General features: G+C 37.4%; 1 protein-coding gene across 15 annotated transcripts in view; it reads right to left on the reverse strand.

Annotated features, from left to right (window-relative positions):
• Positions 1-25,995, reverse strand: part of PDE1A (phosphodiesterase 1A) — a 341,764-nt gene that overhangs the window by 68,531 nt on the left and 247,238 nt on the right. For 13 of the 15 annotated variants that reach the window (XM_070241384.1, XM_070241386.1, XM_070241387.1 and 10 more), the window contains 4 exons: positions 11,656-11,838; positions 8,993-9,059; positions 6,068-6,184; positions 5,063-5,203 (listed from right to left, as the gene is read on the reverse strand). In XM_070241384.1, the coding sequence (XP_070097485.1) occupies positions 5,063-5,203; positions 6,068-6,184; positions 8,993-9,059; positions 11,656-11,838 (508 nt within the window). Of the gene's footprint in view, positions 1-5,062; positions 5,204-6,067; positions 6,185-8,992; positions 9,060-11,655; positions 11,839-13,340; positions 13,650-25,995 lie in introns of those variants that run through there. The other 2 variants (XM_023622155.2, XM_070241390.1) reach the window with 1 other exon arrangement.

Raw genomic sequence — 25,995 nt, forward strand, 5'->3', positions numbered from 1 at the left:
AAGATGATGACTCATGAGCAACGCAGACACTATGCTTTGTCTACACTGCAGGTTGCATTTTGTCTAGAGAAATGCTCACGTAGGTTTGTTCTAAAATGGGCAGTGCTCAAATTATATCATAGGGAGTACTGACTGCCTTTAACAGCATGTACAATGATGATGGAAAGGGAGGAGAAGGAACGAACATTAACCAGACATTTTAGTTAGATGGTCTCACTTAACTTTTATAACCACCCTATTTATCATTCTCTAGGTAAATATTTTTATCTTTATTTAGCAGATAACAAAGCTGAATCCTGAAGAAGTGAATCAACCTGCCAAAGGTCATGTAGCTCTCAAGTGGTAGAGCAAGAATTCAAATCAAAATCTGTCCAATTTCAAACTTTCTGTTCCTTCCACAGATCGCAATATTCCTTCTATGGAGGACGATAGCATTCATTACTCAAGGTAGGCAATGCACCCATCACATTATTCTTGGGTTTCAAAAGCAGAATTTCTAGATAATTTAACTGGATATACTGAGGAGTAGAAGCTAATAGAGCTTTGATTTAAGACTTACAATGTAATTTTCCTATCTGAATTATTCAGCGTGTGTGTGTGTGATAGAGCAAGTATATCTGTGTATGTACAGGGCTGGGAGAACTTTAGGTCAGAAAATTACATTGGCATGTTAGTTCCTGGTGTGTCTAAAGAGCATAGTTAACAAGGGAACCAAGGTAGAGAGTCCACCGAGCTAGGAATTGGGGAAACAGAGCGCCTTGAAAGCCCACACACTTTCCACTTTTCCAAACAGTGTTGCATGGGAAGTTATTTACAAGAATGGAATGTCCACATAGTTTGTAGAATAAAGACATAGTGGCAAATTTTCTGTAGATTGAATGGAGAAAAATTGAGTCATTCTAGAGTGTGTGAGGCTATTTCTGGGCATAGTCAGTAGACTACAAGTTCCAAAGGAAATAGATTTCAAGTCATCTTTCTTCTACTCTTAGTATTAGAGAGAACACAGTGCCAGGAGCCCTCAAATGCAAGTGTACCCTTGCCAAGGCCGTAGGATCATTTCATAGTCAAGAAGACATTTGAAGGTGGCTTGGCAGCACTCAGTGAAGCATTTGCTCTTTAGCAAATAGATTGAGCTACTGTACACCACTGTCACTGTGGCACAGGACTACAAGTTAATCAAGTGACAAAAGGAGGGAGAGGGAGATGGAGAGTGTACTAGCATCAACTCTCCTCTGCGCTGCCTGTTCCCTGGGCTGAGGGTGCCCCGCATGACGTTAATAAACTGAAGGACAATGGCATCATCGCAAACCCTTTCAGGCAATGGTCCTCTGAACATTTTGCAGGTGACAGGCAGCATTAGTCACCCGACAGTGTTAGGCTGCTCCTGGAGCATTCTATAAATGTCATACTGATAAGACCTTCCTGAAAGAGCAGGGCATCAACTAAAACACTAACTTCAGGGACCCAGCCCTCTCTATATCAAATCCGAGGGGTTTCAGCTAAACGAATGTTTCTAAAATGCTTTTTTTGTTTCAAAGAAACAATACATTTTACACATGAAAATTAATAGTCACCTACCACCACTTTTTTCATCTAAAGAAAAGCTTGTTAAAAGAGCTTTCCAAAAACTGTCAAGTTGGCAGTGTAACCTAATTTTGACAAAATAGTCAATTAATTTGTAAATTCATTTTGCCTTTCCTTTCACCATCTATCACAAAATTTCTCATTACTCCCTTTAAATGTATTTCCTGATCCCGGACAACACTGACAGTCTCCCACTAGACTGTTTTTGTAATGGCCCAACTAAGGGGTGAGTAAAGAGTACACTGTCACTTTTTTTGCTAAAGGATGAGTAAAATTGGAAACAACTTTCCAAACCAAACCTGCTAAAGTCGAGTGAAGTCATATTTACAATTAGTAAGTCATGGTCCTTTCAAAAAGTGACTACGTGATCTTTATTAACAACTTCAACTTTCTAGGAGTCATGCCAGGCTGGGCCGGGTCTCCCCAGTCTTCCAGAGAAGTTGGAATGGCTTGTTATATCCTGGAACAAGTCTTCCCTTCAAATCTGATGGTCAAGTCACATTGTGGATTTGAATTTCTCCATTTACTAATATAGCATCCCTCATTCTTCAACATCACATTCAAAACAGAGGTTCTGACACTGAAATAGGAGACTTTTATTTGACTCCCTTTACATTTGTGGTCAAAAAACTCCAATGTACTTAAGCAAAAAAGTATATTAAAATCCTGAAATCCGGGGCCAGCTCCGTGGCCGAGTGGTTAAATTTGCACGCTCCACTGCGGTGGCCCAGGGTTCGGATCCTAGGTGCGGACATGGCACCGCTCATCAGGCCACGTTGAGGCGGCATCCCATATCCCACAACTAGAAGGACCTGCAACTAAGATATACAACTATGTACTGCTGTGGGGGGGACAGGGGGGGCGGTTTGGGAAATAAAGCAGAAAAAAAAAAAGATTGGCAACAGTTGTTAGCCCAGGTGCTAATCCTTAAAAAAAAACAAAGGAAGATTGGCAACAGTTGTTAGCCTAGGTGCCAATCTTTAAAAAAAAAAAAAATACTGAAATCCTGGTGACCTGCCAGACTGAAATGGTATATCTCTCTCATTGTACTTCATAATTAAAGCAGGTATTTTATTATACTGAAGTAGGTATTACTTTTCCACTCCATCGTGTTCTGAGAAAACTTAGTTCAGTTTCCATTCCAGAGAAACATTTAAATATTTAATTTTTTCATTAACTTTTTCAAAGCTAGAGAATTCAGGAAAGAAGAAATGCCAAACACTTGAAGTGAAAATCACCTCACTATCAGATTCAAGACCAAGGGCTTAGAAAGGAAAAAGCAGGCAGCTCTAACCAGGAAGATGTTAAAGCAACTGTTTAAGTGTAACAGCATTTGCAACTGTCAGGAGACACTCTTTTCCACACTAACTGCTATGCGTATCAAAACAAGTGAAAGCAAAGAGTTCAAGAAACAGCTGTGACAATAAAGTCTTATTAAAATGAAAAAGATTGAAAAGAATTTCTGTGTGTGTGTGTGTGCATGTGTGTGTGTATGTGCACACAAGCTGGAAAGAGAAATAGGTTTAAAGAAGGTTATATATGCCACTTTTAAAAAGCTCACATTATTTTAAAGTTTTATCTTTGAATGTTTGAATTTATACTTATTATTGGTAACCTCTACTTCCACCCTTTAAATGTCAAGTCAGACTCTTGGAATGAATGATGAGTAAACTTCAACCAAAGGCCAAGTCCAGCCATGACTGCATTTGATCAGGCACAATGGGCACATTTACACCTTAAGTCAGTGATGCCCATATATACACCTTAAAACAGGAAAACACGAGGTATGAGGTTAACAACACATATACTTCAGCCTTTTAGAAGGTCACAAGAGGGTCATGACACAGCATAGATGAAGGTTTTTGAGATTTCTGTCTCCCTCTCAAATAGGCCTTAACTATAAAGCAGATTATATTACCTTGTAATCTTGTCATAGAACGCATATTTCTAATGAATTGGTGGTGAGATTCCAAGAAAATCCTTTATTAAAAGCCCAGTTGAGCTCCTAGCCATTAGCCTTTGTCAATTGCCAGCCATCTGAGTGAACCATTGTGGTTGTCTTGCCCAGTGATGTCCTCAGATGTCTTCACCTGTGGGTGCCGGCTGATCAAAATCACATGAGAAACCTCAGGTGAGAACCTTCTGGTTGGGACCTTTCTAACCACAGACCCTTGAAAGAGTATTGATAAAGTATTGTTTTAAGCCACTAAATTTTGGAGTAGTCTGTTTTGGAGCAACAGATAATTGGAACATGGGGCAGGGATGGGATTTGAGCCCAAGACATGATGGATCTGCAACATTTTAGAGGCAAAGAAAAATGGAGAAGAGGAATGGACAATTTCTTCAGTCATCATACGAGGCACTATTGTATGAATCACAGCAAATAGATGTGATGTGTAGCAAGCAATATACTTCTTGGGCAAAAATAAAATAATGATGAAAATTTTTTGTATACAATAAACTTAGAGAATCACATAAACGTTAAAAGTTTTTAGGATCTTCAGGATAACATACTGTGGCCCTAAAGGCTTTGCTTGGGACCAGGTAGGAATACCATCTCTGGTGTAGAAAGATGAGATATTAAGGATCTCTGGGCCCCAAAGAGTACTAGCTACATAGATCTGAGTGCCAATGACCCTTGCCAATAGGAAAGGTGTGGCTACTGAAATCTAAACAGGTAGGCAATGCATATTATGGGGTTTGGAGAAATATTCTACTCACATGTACTTTATGGCACTGCTTCAGCCTAGGTTGACACATGAGGAATCAAGAAGGTACTGAGATTTGGGGATCTCACATGGCCTAAACTCCTTTGAACCCACGTCTGTTTGGAGCCTTCAGAAAGAAGTACAACTCCTCCCTTTTCACCTTCTGGGAGCCATTGTGAGCTCTGAGACAGAAATTCCAGGCAGTCTCAGAGTTTCTGTCCCATTCTCATTGTTGTCCCAGGATTTGCATTGCTGAATCATTTATTTACTCATCCATTGATTCATTCAGATGCAAAGAAGAGGAAGGAGAACTTGGAAAAATTCACATGAATAATTTCCAAAGTCCCTGTTAGGATTTGATTGTGATTAGCAATAGAAGAGAAAAACTACTGAGGTCAGCTTGAAAGAACATGATAATATGAGGGAGGAACACTATAACTTTTATTCCAAAGATTTTTTTCTCAAGGTCACTTCTTTTTTTTTTTTTTTTGGTTAATTCCTATGGGAAAAGGAATTTACAAACAGAAAGATTCTATAGTCCAAATTTTGGAAAATTTGCAGTATATTCCATTTGCCTGAGAGGGCATTTTTTTTTTCACTGAGAATAAATTCTTTTTGAAAAATGTATATTATGAATAACTCAACTCTCAAAAATCTAAGTATTATTGCTACTTATAATATTTCTATGGCGTTAAAGAAACAATGGAAACTTAGGAGAATGGAATTTGATGTTCCAAACTAACAAACTTCAGTTTGAAATACTTTCTTACCATGATACCTGTATGAAGCATTATATAATGCACAGTTTGAGTGACGTCAGCTGCGTGAATCAAGTTGTGATAAGGGTTTTTGTACTTGCTGTAACCAACTTCTAAAGCTTCGGCAAAGGCAATTAGGCAAGAGACAGGAATCTGTGGAAAGTAATAATTACAATAATATTGTCACCAAGGGAGTATCACTAAATCAACATGAGCAAACCATGTTGGGGATGGGACATAACAGTGAGTCAGCTGTGGGCAGTAGTTCCTTGAAGTTAAATGTGGACAGTTCTGAAAAACTACCTCATTAACCTGTTACCATTCAAGAGAAAGATTGTCATCCCCAAGTGTCTAACTAAGCTAGATGAAATAACAGTCTTACCCATACTGTCATCTTTAAATGTTTATATCTTCCTGAGTCAAGTCAGAAGCCTAAAATTCTTAAAAGGGTAAAATTTCCCAACTATAACTGACAAAGTCTAGTTTTTCTATCTGTAATACAAGGGGTTAAAATAAATGACCTCCCAGTACTTTAGAGCTCTAAAAATACTGTGATTCCACAGGAATGATAAAAGGTACAGGCTGCAGAGTGCTCAGGAATCTGGATCAAATCTGTTGCTTAGATGGCTCTAAATGAAGTTAATTAGAAGCCCTTTCATTTCTGTTTGAGAAAAGCTGCCAATAAATGTTCATTCTGTGTTCTAGGAACACAGAAGATCATATTTCTTTAAACGTAGCTTTCAATCTCTGCATGATTGTTCCGTAAGTAATTTAGGGGGATGTTTGTATCTTGTTGGAATGAGGCTATAATGGCCTCATGATATCCAAGTGGATATATAGCTATGTCAGTGAGCTGTGGAGAATGGCCATATCACATGGTGAACTCATCCTCCTCTTTCTGTGACCCACCAACTAGAAACACTATAAAATGCATTGATTAATGACTCGTTGTGCATTTGCATTCTTATTCAGATAACTAATTCTAAGAGCATCTCACTGCTGTTCCACTTTTCTGACCTTGAAACGGTTGATAAGATCGTATCTGGTAAACAGTTCATAAATTATAAACTTCAGACTATGTTCTCCACTTGCTTCATTTAAGGCAAATACATCAAAAGACCATTTATCAACATCCTGTAAAGAAAAGAGCAAATACTTCAGTAGCAATATCATATAGTTCTATTTCCTTCTATGAAAAATTCTTGGAGAGATTAAGCATAATACATCCAGCAGGTCAGATTTCAATTCAGCACTGAAACTATATTTTTACCAGTGTCTGATATGACAGGGCCACTTAGTATCCATGGGTCCAGGAAAGTGAGGCCATAATGTATAAAGTAATGTAAAGACCTTCCCCTTAATCCCAAGGTTATCAACATTCATATAATAAACCGGTAACACTGTAATACTGCCCTTATCTTTAATTAATCTCTCTTCAAATTCATGCCATAAATCATTTTCCCAGAGTGGGTCTCATTTTAAGGTGGATGATGTCAACTGAGGCATAGAGGGAAGGTAGCCCCAACTTCTCTTTCCCACCCACCCACCTCCTACATTGCTTGAAATTCCACCATAAGAGTTAGTAATTTGGTTTAAAGGTTTGGTATTTTATGTCTTCTTTTAGCCCTAGAGAGACAGAATATATACTACCTATTAGTCACACTAACCTTAGCTGAATCATTTATACTTTCCTCCAGGGACAGATGGTAAGGAAAGGAAGTGGGTCTTTTGATTGAAGAGGAGGAGAGAATTTTGGCATTTCAGGCAATTTCCTAGGCAAGTGGTCAAGCCTTTGGGAACAGTTACCCTTGGAAAGTATCCCCTGACAGTGAGAGAGGGCAGAGAGCAGGTGTGCCAGTCCAGCTACATCGTGATTTGGCTTAAGGTAATTCCAGGATGAGAACTTGCAGAGGACTCCACTAAACAGACTTGCAGCAAGTATGTCAGTCCTATACACTAAGGAGGCTGTAATGTAAAGTTTGAGCTCCAACACTAAATAAATCACTGAAATTTAAAAAATCTAGCAGCAGAGTCAGTTCTAATGACTATTGGAAGCTATTAGCAAAGAAGGTCTAGTGTTTACATTCACACAGTAGGTTCAGTATTGAACAGTAAGTGGGCAACCTTAAAACTATGCATTCTTCATGAATTTGAGCAGGCACTGTTTAGAACTTCATTCATATAATACATTTTTATGGAGGCCAACCATCTGTGCTTTAACATGCTGAAACTAAACTGAAAATCTGATAAAAAGGATTCAGTCTCTTTTGAAATACTTCTTTTGAAAAATAATAATAACAGCTTGAAATGGTATTTTTAATCACTTGGAAACACCAATGAAATATTTTTTGGTTTGTTCATGTATCTTTGTTAAATTCCTTGCATTTGGCCCCGATTTGATCCCCAAACATTTGCTTTATCTGTTTGTAAATTTTAAATCTCTAAAAGTTCTGTTAGAAGGCATTTTACCATCAGTAAGTCTCAAAGGAGGCCAACAAATCTTTTATCAAATTCCAAAGGTAACACAGAAGAATTAGTTCAGGTTGTTACAAGGCTCCTATTTATACTTCCCACTAGGAGTTTCCCACTGAGTAAAAGGTTAGCTCTCCATTTCTTGGGGATTTTTATCAACAGTGATGATTTACATTTGTAATACTACTGCAGATACTTGACTTTTACATGGTCAGATTGAAAACAAACAAGAAACGGAGGTATTGCAGGAAATAAGAATTATTCAACTAAAAATATTCCTTACTTAGTGATAGTTCTTCCCTCTACCTGTTAGCTCATATGTGTTTTCTATAGTACATTTTAGAAAAACTTTTACACTCTCTCATACCAAAATATTTTGTTAGTTGGTTCTAAGTACAGGATCTTAGAATGAATAAAAAAGAATAAGTGATTTTCTTGCCCATAATTGAGGAAAAAATGAGGAAATCAAAATCTCTCGAGTTAAGGAGGGATCAATATCCTATAATGTCACACTTCCAGTTATATATTTGTCTTCATGATGGCATTAGAAACACAAATATAAAAAAGCATGCAAGAAAAACAAACTACCTTTTTAAATTAATAAGATTAAAATATAATATGCAGCAGAGAAATAAACAAATGCAAAGGGGATGCTTAAGAACAAATTAAAAATGAAAGAAAGTAATACAAATTTACACTAGGAAAAGAGTTTAATAAATCAGAGCTAAAGCAATGCTACAGGAGAATTCCCCCCACCCAAATTAAGTGGTAGAAAGAAAGGAGGAAGGTAGAACAATGAGCCTACAAAACGCCCCTGTGGATACAACGTCTAGCCAATAGTGCCGGCGCATGCGCGGGTGCATAATAGAAACAAGCAAGTGAGCCAAAAACTTTCACTGTTTCAGTTTCGACTCTAGCCATTTTTAATACATCTAATACTGTAATTGGGCCTCAGACTAGGGCAGCCCAGGAATAGCAGAGACAAGAGAGATGAATTTTTCGTTTTCTTTCTTAATTTTATCTTACTTTGTATATTTTTTTAGACCTAAAATTCTAAACAACTTTCTTCCATATAAGTTTTATCCTTTAACCATATTCAACTGTAACATCTTTCTATAATGCATTCAACTCTTCCATAATATATACACAACAAAATATGTATATTCTGGCAAGTACTGGTGCCATCTCAAAACTGAATTCAAGATCCACCTAAATAGAGCATGAAGAAGAAAAGGTCACACGTGTGTGCATACACATGCATATGTGTTGTTATAGTTTGTTAGTGTAAATCAATCCTCGAGTCTACAGTGAGTCATGATTTGGAACACACTACATTTTGTAAATGGTTAAAATATTTTTTACGTATCAATATGCAAACTGCAGCAAAGTTGTATTTTCATTTTATCCCAGTCGTTTTAAGATTTTAAAAAATGACTATTTGAAAAACTAAAATAATTGAAATTATTTCACCTTTAATGTTACGATGACAGCTTCTGGATATGCCAAACCAACCACATGATAGGACTTTCTGTACATCCTAAAAAAAGAAAAATAAGCATAGATATACAAATCATTTATCTGAGGACCAAAGTTTTCAACTATTTCTTAAATATAAGGGAGAAGATTACCTTTGACTTGTTCACCTTTTATCATTAGTTACAGGCTCCCTTTGTGGCAACAATGATAACTATGGTCACCATTTATTAGGCATCTACAATATGACAGATGTTAACAGTATTTTGTTTACTCACAACCACCCTATGAAATCAATGTGATTTTAGTCTCTATATAAAGATATTTTTTCCTTAACTTCATCTTATTAAAAAGGATTGTCCTTTGTATGCGCAACAACAACACTTTCTAGCATGCCACCATATCCGTGACAGCAGAGTATTCTCTTTTTGTGTCCATTTATGAGCCAATATTTTCAGCCTGGAAGTTGAATGTCATTAAAATATTTCTTTTATAGATTTTTTTTCTACAGAATAGAAATTATAGGAGGAAATAAATAGTATCACTAGAATTTGGACAATTTTTTTTGTTAAGATTATGAAGGAAACAATATTGACAAAAATTTCTTAAGTTTCTTCAACTTGTCATTTAATATTACTTAAGAAAGAACAAAGTTATTTCCAGTTTTATAATAGCATCAATCACAAAAATATTTGTATTAATCAGTAATTTGTTGGAATTTTTCCATCTTCTGATGGGCAATGAAGATGACACAAACCAAAGATAAGAAACTCCTCCACGTATTCGTGGGAGAAGAGAATCAATATGATTCACCCTAATGTATAGAAATGTGTAGAACAGCCATAGGCTTCTACTCAGGATTGAAAGATACATGATTATTAACTGATTATTAATCATGTTCCTTAGCTTTTATATCATTAGTCCACAAGCAAGCTGCATTCCTAGCTATATTATTGTAACTTCTCTCCTCAACATGCCTGGATAAAACCATAATTTAATGACTATATCATTAACTTATACTGGGGGTCAATACAAGAAATAGTCATTTGGAAACTATTCTGTGTCTTTTACAAAACCATTATGGAAGACGTCAACCTTTTGATTCAATGTGCCCTATATTAAAAATTCATAATACGCGTTATTTAGTTTCTATGTAAAAGCCATCATTTTTTTTAAGTAATAAAAGCCAAGTCATTCTTTATGTTTTCCTTTTTAATCTTGACTTTTTGGAAGCTCAGAATTAAAATATTGTGTTTACATATATCTCTAGTTCAGGGTTTCTTGATAAAGTATCCCCTCGTTTTATTACAGAGACATTGTTACTTTATTTCCATGTTCTCATTTTATGTTTATTTTAAATGACTTTAAATAATTTTTGAATGTGGACAATCAGTAATAAAAAATTATTCTTATTCTTTTCTCTATTGGAAGAATTTCAGAGCAGTTTATAGATAAAAATACTTATATTAATTATTCTATTGAGATAGACACAATTATTGTAATCTTGTAGGGCGAGGAAGTTACTAACCACACTATAAAAGACCCAGAAAATAATGTCAATAATGATATTAATTTTTTTGGAAAAAACAATCTTTTCTATTCAGTTATTTAGTTATTATTACTAAAAAAATAGAGGTATGGGGGAAATGGAAGGGTAACGGACAAAGGTAAAAAGGTCAATATAAAAGTCAATAAAGAAGAAATTTTAAAAATTAAGTAATATTAAACCAGTTTGACTTCATGGCCCAGAAAGGCAGTATGAACACGTGCTTTGAATAATAGGTTAGCCACTCACTAGCTGTGTGTGACCTTTGGAAAGCTATTTAACGTCATTCATCTGTAAAATGAAGATAATTATAAGCTTTTTGTGAAGAGTACGTGATATAAATGTCTAGCATAATATAATAAATACTCAGAACAAGAAACCCATTATTATTATTAATGTTACTATTTTCATTACTCTGCAGCCAATACCATTGGCTCCAATTCTTGTTTTTCAGGGTTCCCTGGACTCACTGGGAACTCTGATGGTACTGAGTTTCTTAGACTGGGAGCAGGTTGAGAAATGAACGTCATTGTACGTTCTATCATAAGGAATGTAAAGAAAGACAGAGAGGATTACCCTTTCAAAGAGTATTCCTTGCTTCAGGGACAGAAATGTTAAAAGCTCTTCAAAAGCAGACAGAAGAGAGCTTTCCTCCCATGGTAGGAAGAGGATGGTCTTTTCTCTTTAACGCAGAGAAAGGCCTACTTGATTTTGGTATGTAGTGTAGAATTTATTTTATGAGGTGTTGCATTTTATTCAGGTAAAATTAGTTGTGTAACAAACATATGAATGTGTTACTAACGAGCGTATGAACATGTTATAATTGCTTTTAAACAGTTATTCACAAAGGTTCACTTGAGGAGAATGGTCATTCAAAGCCTTTGCCTTTAGTCTTTATGTCAACGTAAAACAGATAAAAATCATAAATCCAGGACAAGACACTTTTGTTATAGGTAAGTTCAACTTAAAGTCCTAAATTTGTTCATTCTGGGTATACTTATGATCACAGTTTTCCTTAATAAGTAAAATATAGGACTTGCATAACTTTGATATAGTAAGTATATTTCCTGCCTTTCAAATTTTATCATCTTGAGATACTAACAATTTCATTTACCTTTCCACAAAAATTCCAGCTTGAACAGCATGCACAATGCTCCGAAATTTAGGTTTTTCCTCAGATTTCTTTTTCTTCATCCCCATTTTCCGTGTAAAGGTAGATGCCAACCAATCCCGGACTTCCGACGGGACTGAATCCGTCTGAATGTCACTGAGCTCATCTTCGGTGTCCAGCAGTCTTCTACAAATACGTATACCCATTAGACTTTAGGAAAAACTAACAACAACAAAACGAGAGCTGCAATAGAATTTAAAATATAGCAAATCTCTCTCTGATCATCCCTTAATATGAACTATCTGAAGAAAGAAAAATGATGGGGTTAACATTTGGAAAGCTCTGAATTTCTCAAATTGATCATCTTCTGAAGGCAAGGACTAATGAACTTGAACATCTGCAGCTTCTCAAATATTTAAGTACAATGATACCAGTCAGGAGATATGAATTGTTAATATCATTAATATGCTATTCTAATAATGAATAAAACTAAGATAGGGAAGAGAGTTCATAAACAGATGTCTGCTACTAAAGGAAGCAACTGCAGTGGAAAGAAAAAAGAGGGGCTGAAGCTGTAAAAGTTGTCTTATATTTAATAATCTTGTGTATACCTAGTACAGATAGTAGATGCTATTTGAATAAGGCCTTGGAGTTTACAAAAGTCATTGACATGTGTTTTATTTAACTGGTATCTCTAAATTTTAGGAAAATAATAACTTAAGTACTCTAAAAGATACTCATTCTGGTATCAATATCACAGATAAAAAAGAGAAAAAAATAAAGATGAAAACAAATGGATTAATTTGAAAACTCATTTTAGGCGACCGAGCAGTGTAAGTAGAAGAGAAATATCTCCAGCAAGAGCAAATGCTGTCTTGAGGGTGGGTGGGTTTAGAGCTGCTGGCCAAGGAAATCAACCGAGTGAGTCAGGAAGTGAACAGAGACTGAAGCCACTGCCCTGCCACTCTCCCATGTAAGCTCCAGATAGATAACGTTGACCGGACTGACAAGGAATAATAGCTGCCATTAAGGCTGGTCAGCTCCAATGATCCAGAACTTCCTAAAGGCCTGAACTGGCAAGATAGTGTAAAAGGCTCCCCACAAAATACAGAAATGACTTTACAGAGCAATTGAGCTTTCCCTCCAGGAAAAGCACAGGCCAGCTCCGCCTGTCGCCTGACTTGGTTATTTCCTTGTCAGTGCATCAATTTAATAACTCAGAACTATTTTTGGCACACTTTAGCTTTGACCTTTGGCTTCCTTTCACTTTGGTAAATCTCTTTGCACAGAGTGAGGCCTGAAGATTATGAGCCAATGGAAGGAAGGTAGCCAGAGATGACAGCGTGTACTAAAGCCTCCAGAACAAGTCATACAGCATCTCAAAAGAGCAGGGACCAAGGAAAGGTCCCAAAAAAAGCAGGAAGCCCACCCAAAGCACCCAATACTACAAAAAGAGGCTCAAAAGATATATGATCTCCTCAATGTGCTGCCATTTTCTATAAACATTCAGAGGAGAGTCATTTGCCAATATTTTGTTTTTCATGGTATTAAACAAGCATGAATGCATTTATGAAATATCTTACGAAAAAATATACACAACTTAAGTGCTGGGGCTACAAACCTACCCGTATACATATGAAGATAAAAAAGATTTACAGAGTTGGAAGTTAATACTGACTAGTACTTACTTTATATCATTTTTAGTTTTCTTTCGGATCTTAGGTTTAGATGATTTTGACTCACACTTAATACACTGACATTGTAATTCCAAGCAAAAATTTCTTTTTCTCCTTTTGTCCATTTTAAATTAGATTCCTTTGCCAATTGCAGCAAGACACTACATTACATGGTTTGAAAATTTCAGGGCTTATGCCATTTCTATTATTATTGATTATGGCATTTCTATTATGTATTATACAGTAATCAAATAAAACCACAGAGCAGGACAGATGGAATGGGAATCATTGTGGTGTAATCCTGTGATGTCACCATGCTCCAAGAATTCTACTGCTGCCTTATTTTATCAGCTGCTTTAAGTAGAATGACAGGCACACAGTAATGGTTGCCAATTGCTCCTTTGCAAATTTGAGGTTAATGACCTTAAGGCTGTACGTCCTAAACTCATAAATCATCCAAGAAAGATCACCAATCACTGACAAATCAGCATACAGAAATGAGAATGCACATATGGATGTGGTACTCAAGAGTCTGGCAATCGTTAGTTATGATAACATGATGTCAGTTATTGAGAAGGAAAGAGCACATAATCTCAGGGAGAAAGAGTGATGTGGATTAATTGGTGGTTATAGGAATAAAGGAAGAGAGCATGTAAAGAGAAAAACATGGACTATGCTATTATATAACTAAAAAAGTAAATCTTGAAAAAGCAACAAATACCTCTGTGATGGTTAATTTTATAAGTTAAAATGGCTAGGTTATGGTGCCCAGTTGTTTGGTCAAACATCAGTCTAGATGTTGCTGTGAAGGCATATACATACAGATAGATAGATAGATAGATAGATAGATAGATAGATAGATAGATAGATAGATAGATATTTAGAGAGAGAGAGTGGGAGAGAATAAAGGCTAAGGATATATATATATGTGTATATATATCTATAGAGGCTAAGAAAGAATTTTTCCTCATTCATGAACACTATGTGGTAACTACTAGTGTGGGTTATAAATTAGAAGATAAAGGCTGAACTTTCCATTAATATTAATTTAATAGAGCATATCAATTCTACTTCTGGTTTTAAAATATAATAAAAATTCCGTTTGCAATAGACTAAAATACCTTCTTAGCCATTACGGATCTGAATACCCTACTGACTTTGCATGGCTTAATAACTCATTTCTTTTTATTGCCGAATAATATTCTAGTGTATGGATGTATTATAGTTTCTTTATGCATTCTACTATTGAAGGACATCTTGTCTGCTTCAAATTTTGGCAATTATGAATAAAGCTATTATAAACATTCATGTGCAGAGGTTTTCAACTCATTTGAGTGAATACCAAGAAGCACAATGGTTGAATTGGATGGTAAGAGTATGTTCAGTTTTGTAAGAAACTTCCAAACTGTTTCCCAGAGTGGCTGTACCATTTTGAATTCCCACCAGCAGCGAATGAGAGATCATCAAGCCACCATCATCTCTCGCCTGGCCTACCGAAGTAGCCTCCTAACTGGTCTCCTAGCTCTGGTCTTTCCCTTGTCTCTTCTTCCCTCTGCACCGGAATGCCTCTTATATAAGTTAGATCACGTCAATGCCGAATTCATAAACAAGCTATGTCTCATCACAAGTTATGTCTCCAACTCCATCTCTTAACTAGTTCCCCCTTAATCATTTTGCTCCAGCAACACTGGCCTCCTTGCTATACTCAAACCTTCCAAGCTTGCTTCTGCTTCAAGGTCTTTGCGCTTGTTGTTCCCTCTGCTTAGAATCTTTTACGTGTGGATTATTTCCTCCCCACATTCAGGTAGAGAGGCTTCCCTGACCTCCTTACTCAAATAGCAAATACCTCTAGTCTGTCTTTTTATCCTGCTATAGACTTCTTCTTAGCACTTACCACTACTTGATGTCATGCTATGTTTATTGGTTTGTTTATTCATTTTATGTTTCATCCACTAGACTGTAAAGACCTGGAGAGCAGAGAGTTGGTCTCTTTTTTGCATTGTTATATCACCAGCATCTACAACAGTGCATGGCACAGATTGGGGGATCATCGTATATCTATTGGGTGACTAGAAAATGTCTAGCAACATTTACACTAAGCTATTATAAGTGATTACCTTTAGGGAGTGGAGTGAAGATGGGGATGGTATAAGAAGTTTTAGTATTTAGAGTCCCACGTTATTTGACTGATAAGAAGCAGCATCCTGAGAATAATTCACTGTTGCCAATCACTTCTTCATTACCTTTAAGTTAATTTACTCTGGAACAATTCCTTTACAATTTGTAAAGCAAATTATGGGAAAACATATATTTGGTGTGCAAAAGACACTAAACATTTTATAGCATTTTGAATTAAAAGCATAGTAAATAAAAATTTTAAAAATTGTACGCACTGTTTACATGCCTTTAGCCAAGGACCTCAGTATTTCTATTAAATATTAACTCTCTTTTTGCTCAGATATCAAGTAGAGGATGGTAAGAAATTACTAACGAAGACATAAATAAGTGTAGTAGACTCATTAAGAGAATAATTCCAGTTTGGAGAGAAGAAAGTTGAAAGATGAGTTGATAAAACCTAAATTTAAACAAATAATGAAATAAACCAATATGCCTAATGGCACATATTTCTCTTCCATCTCTCTCTTCTTCCTTATTTGTTTTCCCTTTCCCTGGCACCTGTCTTGGACTCTCTGTCTTCCTTCCTCTGAGCACCACAAGGAGCTCTTCAGGTTTCATTTGACCATGCTACATAGGCTAGGAACAAAAACTGTAGTATAATATGGAATAGTAAGCCTGGGCTTTTGTTACAGAATTATCATAAACAATTTTCCTATGCATTTATCTAAGAAATGTGAAAATATCTGAATGCTTACATAAGATTGTCACATGTAAAACATATAAGACTACAGTCTGCCTGCATTTCTTTTTTGAAATAAATTTGTGCAAGTAGTTGATAAAATGGGATCTCAAATAGTATAACGAATTTTGTTTTCAAAACATCCAACAGCTTGATTGCTCTTCATCCTAGTGTTAGATGGTAGAGTCAGCATAATTGTTTACACTGCAAGTGCTCTTAAAAAATGAATACTTTGTGTTTAAGAAATTTGCAACATAAAAACATAATCATTGGTGCATTTTCTTTGGGAATTCTTAAACTGCACTATACAGAAAAGAATGAGAAACAGTCTATGTGTAAAATGCTATTATTGTTAACCTCTGAAAAATGCTTCCATTGGTGTTTAATACAACATTTTTTTTAGTCCCAATCGAATCAATAAAGCAGAAAGTGAGGTGTCCCTACACTTGAACCGTGTGTTGATGGGGGCCAGTCAGCCCTGCATCCAATCAGTGCTCAACTGATCCTTGGGAGCTATTTATACTCCCAACTTTCTCCTGAAATCAGATGAAACAACTCCCAAAGGGCTTGTGTTTTGAACTAGAAAGTTTGTAGGGGAAGGGAATAAATAAGGAGGTGGCCATGGAAGAAGAGGTCGTGGGATTTTGACTCTTACAATTATATCAGTGAAAATATTTCTGTCCACAGTGGACTCTTGGAAAATGGTTACACCCGTGGACCCACACAGTTGTTTCCAGGCCATTGGTGCCCACACTTACACCTATCAAGTACTAAATTCAAATGTGAGATGCAATTCGGAGAAACTAGCTTCTCAATTTCAAATTTGCTTTTCCTGCTTTACTCTTCTCGTAAAGGATACATTTCAACAAGCAACTAACTTATTTGGTTCTGCCTCTGACATTTGCTGGGCCCAGGGCAGGAGCACATTTTCCCCCAAGTACTATATAAGTAAATATTTCAAAGTTATATATCAAGTGAACAAATTGTTCAGTGTGTCCTATCCCCCTACCCTTCAATAAATTTCATAAAAGCTTGATAAGTTGGATTTGAATTGAGAATTCTCAACTCTTTGTGTGACAGGGCCAGGCCAACTGGCTGTGGCTGCCCCTCTGCACGTACCTACCTCCTCTCAGGCCCTCACTGTAAAAGCAAGTGGACCCCCCACCCAGTACAATATCCATCAACCTGTCTTGAAAGCAGCTACTTCTTGGACACTCTTTGGAGGAGGATGGGGGCACACACCAACAGTGTCCTGGGTCCCCTAAGGAGGAAAGACCTAAGGACAAGGCCTATTAAGACTGAGGAAACAGGCTAGAGGACCTTTGGATAGAGAATTCTGGGGTCTTAGTGCCCAGAATATGGTAGAGGGACACACTGGACAGGGCAGGGAATTCCAGGGTCCAAGTACCTGGAAGGGGGAATAGGGCATAGGTTCCAGATTCTTCTTGGCCTTGGAGACCTATCACCCCATGGGGAGGGGCAAAACCAAAAGAAGGCCATTGTTGAACACCCTAAAGTGGGGGGCAGTGTCCAGGGAAACAGTTCCACTGGCCCTGGGCTAAGTGTGGTACTGGACTCAGATGTGGTAAACATCTTCCAAGTGAGCTCTTCCAGGATGGCTGGAGGATTAACAGAGGTTGACTTTCTGCAGTATGGCTATTTGTTTAGGGTAAGTGGTTCCCTCATAGGCAAGTCCATTAGTGTTATTTCTTTGATTAACTCATATCTATGCTCTGAGCTTCCTGCACCCGCCCCACCCCCCATCAAAAAAAAATAAACTCTCAGGGTAATACTAAAGCTTCCATCAGACTTCAGGACTTTCTAAGGACAGTTATAGACGATAATGCAAGCTAACTTTATTACTTACTTACTATGAACCAGGCAAGGAGCCAAACTTTACCTCATTTAATCCTTACAATACCACCATGAGAAAGATACAATTATTAGTAGTACTTCTACTTTACTGATGAATAAATTGAGGCACAGACACCTTAAATGATTTGCTCAAGTCATTCAACTAGGAGTGGGTATGCCATCTTTTGAGCACAAGTCTGTCTAATTTCAGAGTCTAAGTTTTTAACTGCTGAGGTATCCTTCACCTCAAATGCATGTTTTTCTTACTAAGTACTCAGACTACCTTCACATTCAGACAATAAAAATATCAGTAAGCATTATTCCCTATCCCATCTCTACCTTGAAATTTAGCATTAAAAATAATTGATCTTAAAAAAATCTTAAAAGAGTTTGGTCCAGCAGAGAATTTTTGGTTGGAGGCAGCTTAAATTTGTTTTCCGAGTCTGGTGTGTTGAGTCATCTTCTCACAGAGAACGTATCTGAATGGTAGCATTTCAGGGTACTTTGAAGTATAGTAAATTAAATTTCAGGGTGGAAAAAGGTAATACATTTGAAACGCCATATCAACTTGCCAGTAATCTACTTCCTGAGTGCTAAATACATTTGAATTAATTTTTCCAGGCCACCACCCAAACAAATTAATTTATTTATTATTTATTTTTTGTCTTGTTCCAAAAGGGACTTAAAATGGTAGGCTCATGAATTTATTTCAACAGTTTTGTTTTGTTTGTTTTTGGCAGTTTTCTTTCCTTTTTCTGTCTACCTGATAGCTTTGTTCATTGTTTTCCTTGTTTCTCTTGGTTTTATTGGTCTCTTTTTTTTGAATTGTGAGAAAATGACCACTATATCTGGATGACAATGAAGAATGAACATTTGGCTGGAGGAGTCAGTTATGCTGACCTTAGTTTAATTCCCAAGAGGCAAATTTTGGCTAAAGTGAGGTCAACTAAGGAGAGTGTTAAAGTTAGGTGCGGCTTTCTCCCAGTTAAAGCCTAAGGAGGGCTCTGCGCTTCCTCTGTCCCCACCCATGGAAGCAGAGGTCCAGGCAGAAGAAGCCCTGCCCCCAGGACAGGCAAAAAGGGCAGGCAGAATGTTGGCAGAGGGCTCTGAGAAGGAATGAAGTTGCTTGGAGAGTTAGGCTCAAGATAGTATTTTTGGAGTCAGTTGGGAGATGGAAACAGAGGGAATGGGTGAAGCAAAAAACTGCCCTGGGCCTTGCTGGTGACTCTTGGCTTCCCACCAAGAAGCCCTCTTGGCTTAAAAAACATCTTTGAAAATATTCCATTAGGCACAAAGCCTGACATTCCATTAATTACTGATGTTTTTGATTAATAAGCATCCTCCGTGGTTAAGGGAACTGACTCTGGAGTCGAAATCCTGGCTTCATCACCTATTAGCTGTGTGGTCTTGGGAAAAATAATTCCTCTGTCTGGATCTCAGTTTCTTTGTCAATAAAACAAAGATGATAATAATAATAATAATAAAAAGATGATAATGAGTTTCCCTAGTGATGGACTTGCAGGATGAAATGGGTAAATGCACAGAAAGCACTCACAACAGTGTCTGTCACAAAGCAAGCCCTTAGTAAACTCCCAGCTGTTTACACCTCTGGACGAATCAGTCTAAGCAGAGTTCCTATTTCTGACATGCAGTAAAAGGAGGGTGTCATGACAATGGAGGTGTTTGAGACACCATGAGAAGAAGATGGTCAAACTGGACTTTGAGGAGCCAAAGAACAATGTAAAGATTCTATGGGTTGTGAAGAGGTGGTGGAAGGAATCTCCAAAAGTATTTTTTACCTACTTTAAAATTTTATAGAGTAGAATAGGCAAATTCACAGAGTCATAAAGTAGAATAGAGGTTACCAGGGACTGAGGGAAGGAGAGGACTAGGAATTATTGTTTAATAGCTACAGAGTTTCTGTTTGGGATACTGGTGATGGTTGTACAACATTATAAATGTACTTAATTCAACTGAATTGTGCACTTAAAAATGATTAAAATGGTGTAATTATGTTATGTATATTTTACCATAATGCAATATCTACCCAGTATTGATCTTCTTCCTGCCCCACAGAGAGTGATATGTTTGTCTCTTCTAATCAGGAAAATGAGACATAGAGAAGGACATTCCATACTCTATCTAACCATAGGTCTTTCCAAGGATTACTAAGAGTGGCAGCATGGAGAAAAAGGGTGGGGCTGCAGCCAGAGATGAAGCCTAAGGGCCTATGTTCTCCCAGATCTGGAAGAGGTGACCACAGACCAAAGTACAGGCCTGTCTCCCTGAGCCCAAGACTTATTGCTGTGAGGCACTGCTGATCTCCAATTCAGCACCCCTTGCTTATTGCCCTTGTCCCATGATGAAATTTCCTGACTGGGGGAGGCGTTTCAGCACAAAGTCATCTCATATACAACTTGGGGCAATATTTGGGCCACATTCTTTTGATAAGACCTCAAAATTCTAACCATTAAATTTCTAACATTCTCTCTACAGCTCTCTTTTTTGTAGTCTCATTTTGACATCCTCTAGTCCAGTAGTTCTCAAAGTCTGGATCCTGGAGCAGCAGAATCAGCAGCACTTAGGAACTTGTTAGAATGGAACTTCAAGGGCTGTACTCCAGACTTGTTGAATTAGAAACTCTGGAGGTGAGACTCAGCACTGTTTTAACACGTCCTCCAGGTGATTCAATGAACACTAAAGTTTGAGAACAGCTCTCTTCCCTTCACAGCTTGCCAATTAATGGAAGACCTCTGCCGAGAAACTAAGATTTAATCCTCTCTATAACGTGGACTTAGCAGCACTGCTAATTTCCACATGCCCATTAATTCACTGTCGGATGGGGAGTGTTGGTGAACTATATAGGAAGGGACTGACAGAAGAATCTCCATAAAGGTATCTTGATTAATGAATCTTTTATATTGATGCTACAAATTAGAATTATCTGTATGTTAGTTGATTGAAAAATAGGAGAGTCAGTTTCTCAACTTTTAAGATCTACTCTCTTAGCAACTTTCAAATATACAATAGAGTATTATTAACTATAGTCACCATGCTGTGCAAAAGAGTCAAAATCTCGGGGATGGAGAATGGATACTAAGAAGAGCTAAGGTATTTTCAGAGGACACGAGTGTGAGGGGTGACAAGGAATGTATTTCTCTCTAAACCTATGAGGCCAAAATAGCAGGGAAGATGACAAGAGGGAGTTAATAACCAAGGAATAGTCATTTTGTTTGTTTGTTTTGGTGCATATGTTATACATGTTACCATTTTCAGCCAGGTCCTGCTTCATATGTAACAAGATATCACAAGTTTTTAAAAAATATATTTTCTGGTACCCTGTGGCCCTTTGTCCATATAGTCAGCCACGACTTCATTCATTGACTCAAGTTATGTATGGCACACGATAACCTGAGGGGGGAAAATCCATGTTCTTGGATTTGAGTTTTAAAATCTAGGTCACATGGAAGGAGGAAAAGCCAGGCAAAGATACCAGAAGAGTATGTGATGAGTCCGAGCAAAGTTTCCATTCCTACAGTTATCTAAAGATTTCCTACGTTAGTCAAGAGGAGTCAGAAAGGAAGACAGAAGAAATCTTGAGAAGAGACACTGACTCCTGCCTGACATTCTCCAACCAAAACAAACCCTGAGTGGGGAGACAGCACACCCCAATAAATTTCCAGGATCCTGGAGCAGAAGCAAGCTGGATGCCCCACCCCACACTCAATCCCCTCTCCTGGATAGAACCTGGAGGACAGCAAGATCCCAGTGCAGAACTGGTTGATGAGTGTCTAGAAAGACAGCCTGAAAGATAATGGTGACTCAGACTAGACTGACATAGACAGAGATGAGAGAAAAGAGATGGAGAGTAGACAAAGGCAAAATATATTTTGAAGGTAGGCTTGCTGATGGAATATAGTAAAGAATGAGGAAATAGCCTTTTATCCAATGAGAAAAAACTTAAGTCTCTCAGTACCTGATATTTGCCCAAGAGCTACTTATGTTGTTTAGCTGTATCATGGGATCAATATGTTTTTGTGAGCTACTTTGGAAACTTAATCAACCTATTACCTCTTTTTATGGGGAAGTAAATTGTGAATTTTAAGTAGCTAACTTAGAAATCAAACATTTATGTTAGGACTCATTATTAGGATAAGGTGACTCCTGGGAAGGATTAGAGATTAAGAACATGAGCTTGGGAGCAAGGCAGACCTATGTGGCTGTAAGGATGCTCTCAACAGCAAGTGACATCAACCTAACCCAAAGTGGCTTAAACAATAGGGAAATTTATTATTTTCCCTAATAAGAACAGTAAAGGTAGGTTGACTCCAATAGGGAGTTCTTTAAATCAACAGATCAACAATACCATCAAGGACTTTGTTTCTTCCCTCTTTCTACACTGCCAACTTTAGTGTTAGGGTTAGCTCTATGCTTGTTAGCAAGGGTTAGCAAGATGGTTGTATTGGTTTCAAGCATCATACCCAGATATGATACTCCGAGACACAGGAATTCTTTCTATGGAGAAGGAATATTTTGCTGACACTCCCACCAGTCTTATTGGCCAGAATTGCATCACATGTCCATGTCTAAACTCACTGGTTACGGAACTGGGGGATAATTACTGGTTTAAATCAATTAGGATTCACCCATCCTGAGCCAGGGGATGGAGGTGGTCCCCCTTGAATCACTTGACTTTTCAGAGAAAAGGGAATATTTGGGGGAAAAAAAGGGATGGGGGTTCTATTGGCAAGGAAGAAGAGAACAATGGATGTTGGGTATGCTCCATTTAAGTTTAAACTTGTCTCTGATACTTATAATTATATGATCATAAGCAAGTAAATTACTTTCTTTGTGCCTCAAAGTTCTTAATTTGATGGTGGAAATGATATAATTATTTAATTCATAGGATTTTTGAGAATTATAGGCAATAGTATATAAATTGCATAATATGTTGCCTTGGGTTAAATTAATTGTCAATCTTAATTATTATTCATATCATCATTAGAAAAGAATAATATTTAAAATTATATCTTTTTCAAATCCAGGAAATATTCATTTATATTCTATTCACTCAAAATGTCGCAACAGTAAGATCTTATATAATATGTGGGGTTTTTTTGTTGGTCATCTCTCAAAAGATCTGATCAGATTTTTTTTTCCCCTTTTCACTAGTGAGGCTGTTTTTGAAAGCTTGTGGAAAATAAGACACCACAGATGGACAGAAAATATGAAAATCAACCAAAATGTATTGCAACTTTTTCTGAGCCTGATTTTCACACTCCTTCTACAGGGTGAGAACACAGCCTACAAACACAACACTCCAAACAGCCACCCCTCCCTACAACTCACACCATAAAAATGGAATTCATAAAAATCCTAATTTGCTTTTTAATGATTCACTGAGCTCCAGCAACTTCTTAGCATATACCCTTCAAATTGATTTCCTCAGGGACTCTTCCAAATGGAAACTCTAAAAACTACAGGAGCCCATATTTATAAATGCTCCCCACTAAGCAAATGATAAGCAGCCCTCTCCTGTCACCATTCTACTGGCCAGCATAGTCTAGGCATGAGCAAGTCTTTAAGAGAGACTTTGGGACTGTGCATAAAGCCACAGAATTTCAGAGCAGAAAGGGACTGGAAGCTTCATCTCCGTGTAAAAAAACTAATGACCAGAGAAAACAAAAATCTCTTGCCCATAGAGTTATCATTAGTAGGAGCAAAGCCAGGCCAGGAATTGCTCAACATCCCACACAGACCCTGGTCCAGGTCTGTCTGCATGCAGTACTAACATGAACATTTTAGTTTTCACTCGAGAGAGGAAACAGTTGTTGTTTAGGAAAGCACTCTCTTCCAGTCTCAATTCTCAGGCATGCAATTTAAAATGACCGCCTGCCGGCCTCATGTGATACTTACGACTGAACTTGCATACACACTTCTCCTGGACATGACTGTTTGAGGGGTAAGCCTATTACCTAACTAGAGCCAATAAAACAGAAACGTTGTGTTTGTTGGAGCCTCTGGGAAAGACACTCTTTCTCATTCCTGCTGAATTTGAAGGTGTGAGGATGAGGACGTAAAGCTTTAAAATACTGACACTGTCTTGTCTTGCTTCCACTCAAAATGACAGAAGGAGGCCATTCCAGAGCAAGCAAAACAGAGAGGTTGATCCTTTGACATCATTTTTGCCCTGAATCACCTATGCTTGTAGTCAACACTTGCCATCAATGTTTTGGCAGTGAAAGTTTAATCTGGTTTGGTTGGGCTTCCTATCACTTAACAATTGAAATATTCACAAAAGGTGTTCATTAGTCCAACTCTTTTCTTTTTGCCTTCTTCCCCGCTCCACTCTAAATGTCCAAGGAGTACACATGAGTCATTGCCATCATGATGTGCACGTTGTGGTGATTATCCATAAAGGGTTTATTCTCCATGTCCCATTGATCCTTGAGTTTTACAGCCCATGGTCTATATTTTAGCCATAGTTATTGTAGCACTCTTACCCATGCTGAGCAACTGAGTTTAAAATAAATGCTAACTAACCTTTCTGATTTTTACAGTGCTACTGAAGTTTTGCCTATTTGAAAACACTTGACTATGCACTAATTAGCTCCATCTTCGTCTATATTTTCCAACTGTGCTTGGCTATTTGTCTCTTTTCCTAGATAAACTTCCAAGGATAACTTCTTGACCTAATCTTTCTATAAATATTGTTTCTGTTTAGTCCTAGTCTCTTTTTTAACTCTTCATCTCCAGGCTACAGATACAAGTCTTCTATTCTAAAAATAGTGTGAAAAAAAACCCACCAAGTATATGTCCCCATTGATAGATTGTTCTATCTCTGCTTTTTCATACACTAGAATATTCTTGAAAAATGGTCTGCACTAATTTCTTCCAGAGCCATTCCACATTAATTCTTCATACTACCAAAATCTGGCCGGTAGCTTTTTCATTTTACTGAAACTCCACTTCAGGCGCACCAGAAAACTCCTAACTGTATTCGACGGTTATCCCTGTGGCATTTGATTTATTCTTTTTTAGTAACCCTGCTGTCCACTGGCTTTTACTACTCCATATTCTGCAGATGTGCCTCCTGCTTCTATATCTATTCTTCCTAAGTCTCTTCTTTAGTAGTTCCATGCCTAACTTTAACGCAGTGTTCCCTACGTCTCCCCTTAACTATCTTCTTACTCCACACCTCTATTTGGCATTTTTGTGCTCTCCCTTGACTTAAGTTAATAGGGTAACATGATGACTTATATTGAGATGGAACTCCAAGAGTTTTTGAAAGCTTAATGGTTGGAAGTGAAAAAAGTGACACTTGAAAAGTCAAAAAATAATTTGTTTTATTCTACAGAGGCTTTATTTTACCTTCAGAGACAGATTGCTCTTTTGTTTTATGAAAAATCTTTTGAATAGGTCTTTAATTTACACACAAACAAAATGAAGCCCCTACTCTAGCATATAGAAGATTGAGACAATGTGACTGCAAGAGACTAAACATCTCTAACAGTAATGTACATGGTTGTCTTCATTGTGAGCACACCTGCATCACTGCAGATTCTGTGTCCTTTAAAAAGAAGTCTAATTTTTTCTAAATATGGATTTAGACTGCACAGTCTTTGAGCATAAGTGTTGATCCTAGAGAGGAATACACAACTTGACATGAATTTTGATAGCCCCCTTCCTTTCTCTTGGCCTTGGAGCCTGAACTCAGGATAGGAAGATATGTTGAAAGGCACTTCCAGAGGGGATGTTAAGCTGGCTTCTGCAATAGACCCTAGAGGATGCAGAGAAATGCCTGGTAGGGGACCTCTATAGAAGGAGTTGAATTGCGGGTTTTGAGAACATCCATCAGTAAGATCTTACAGCAAGAGCTAATTCTAGCTTCAATTTGGGCAACTGGAAGAAGGAATTGAGCTCATGTTTGGGAGCAGTACCAGCCTGTGGATTGCT

This window comes from Equus caballus, chromosome 18 (assembly GCF_041296265.1).
Source record: "Equus caballus isolate H_3958 breed thoroughbred chromosome 18, TB-T2T, whole genome shotgun sequence".
NCBI classification, from domain to species: domain Eukaryota; kingdom Metazoa; phylum Chordata; class Mammalia; order Perissodactyla; family Equidae; genus Equus; species Equus caballus.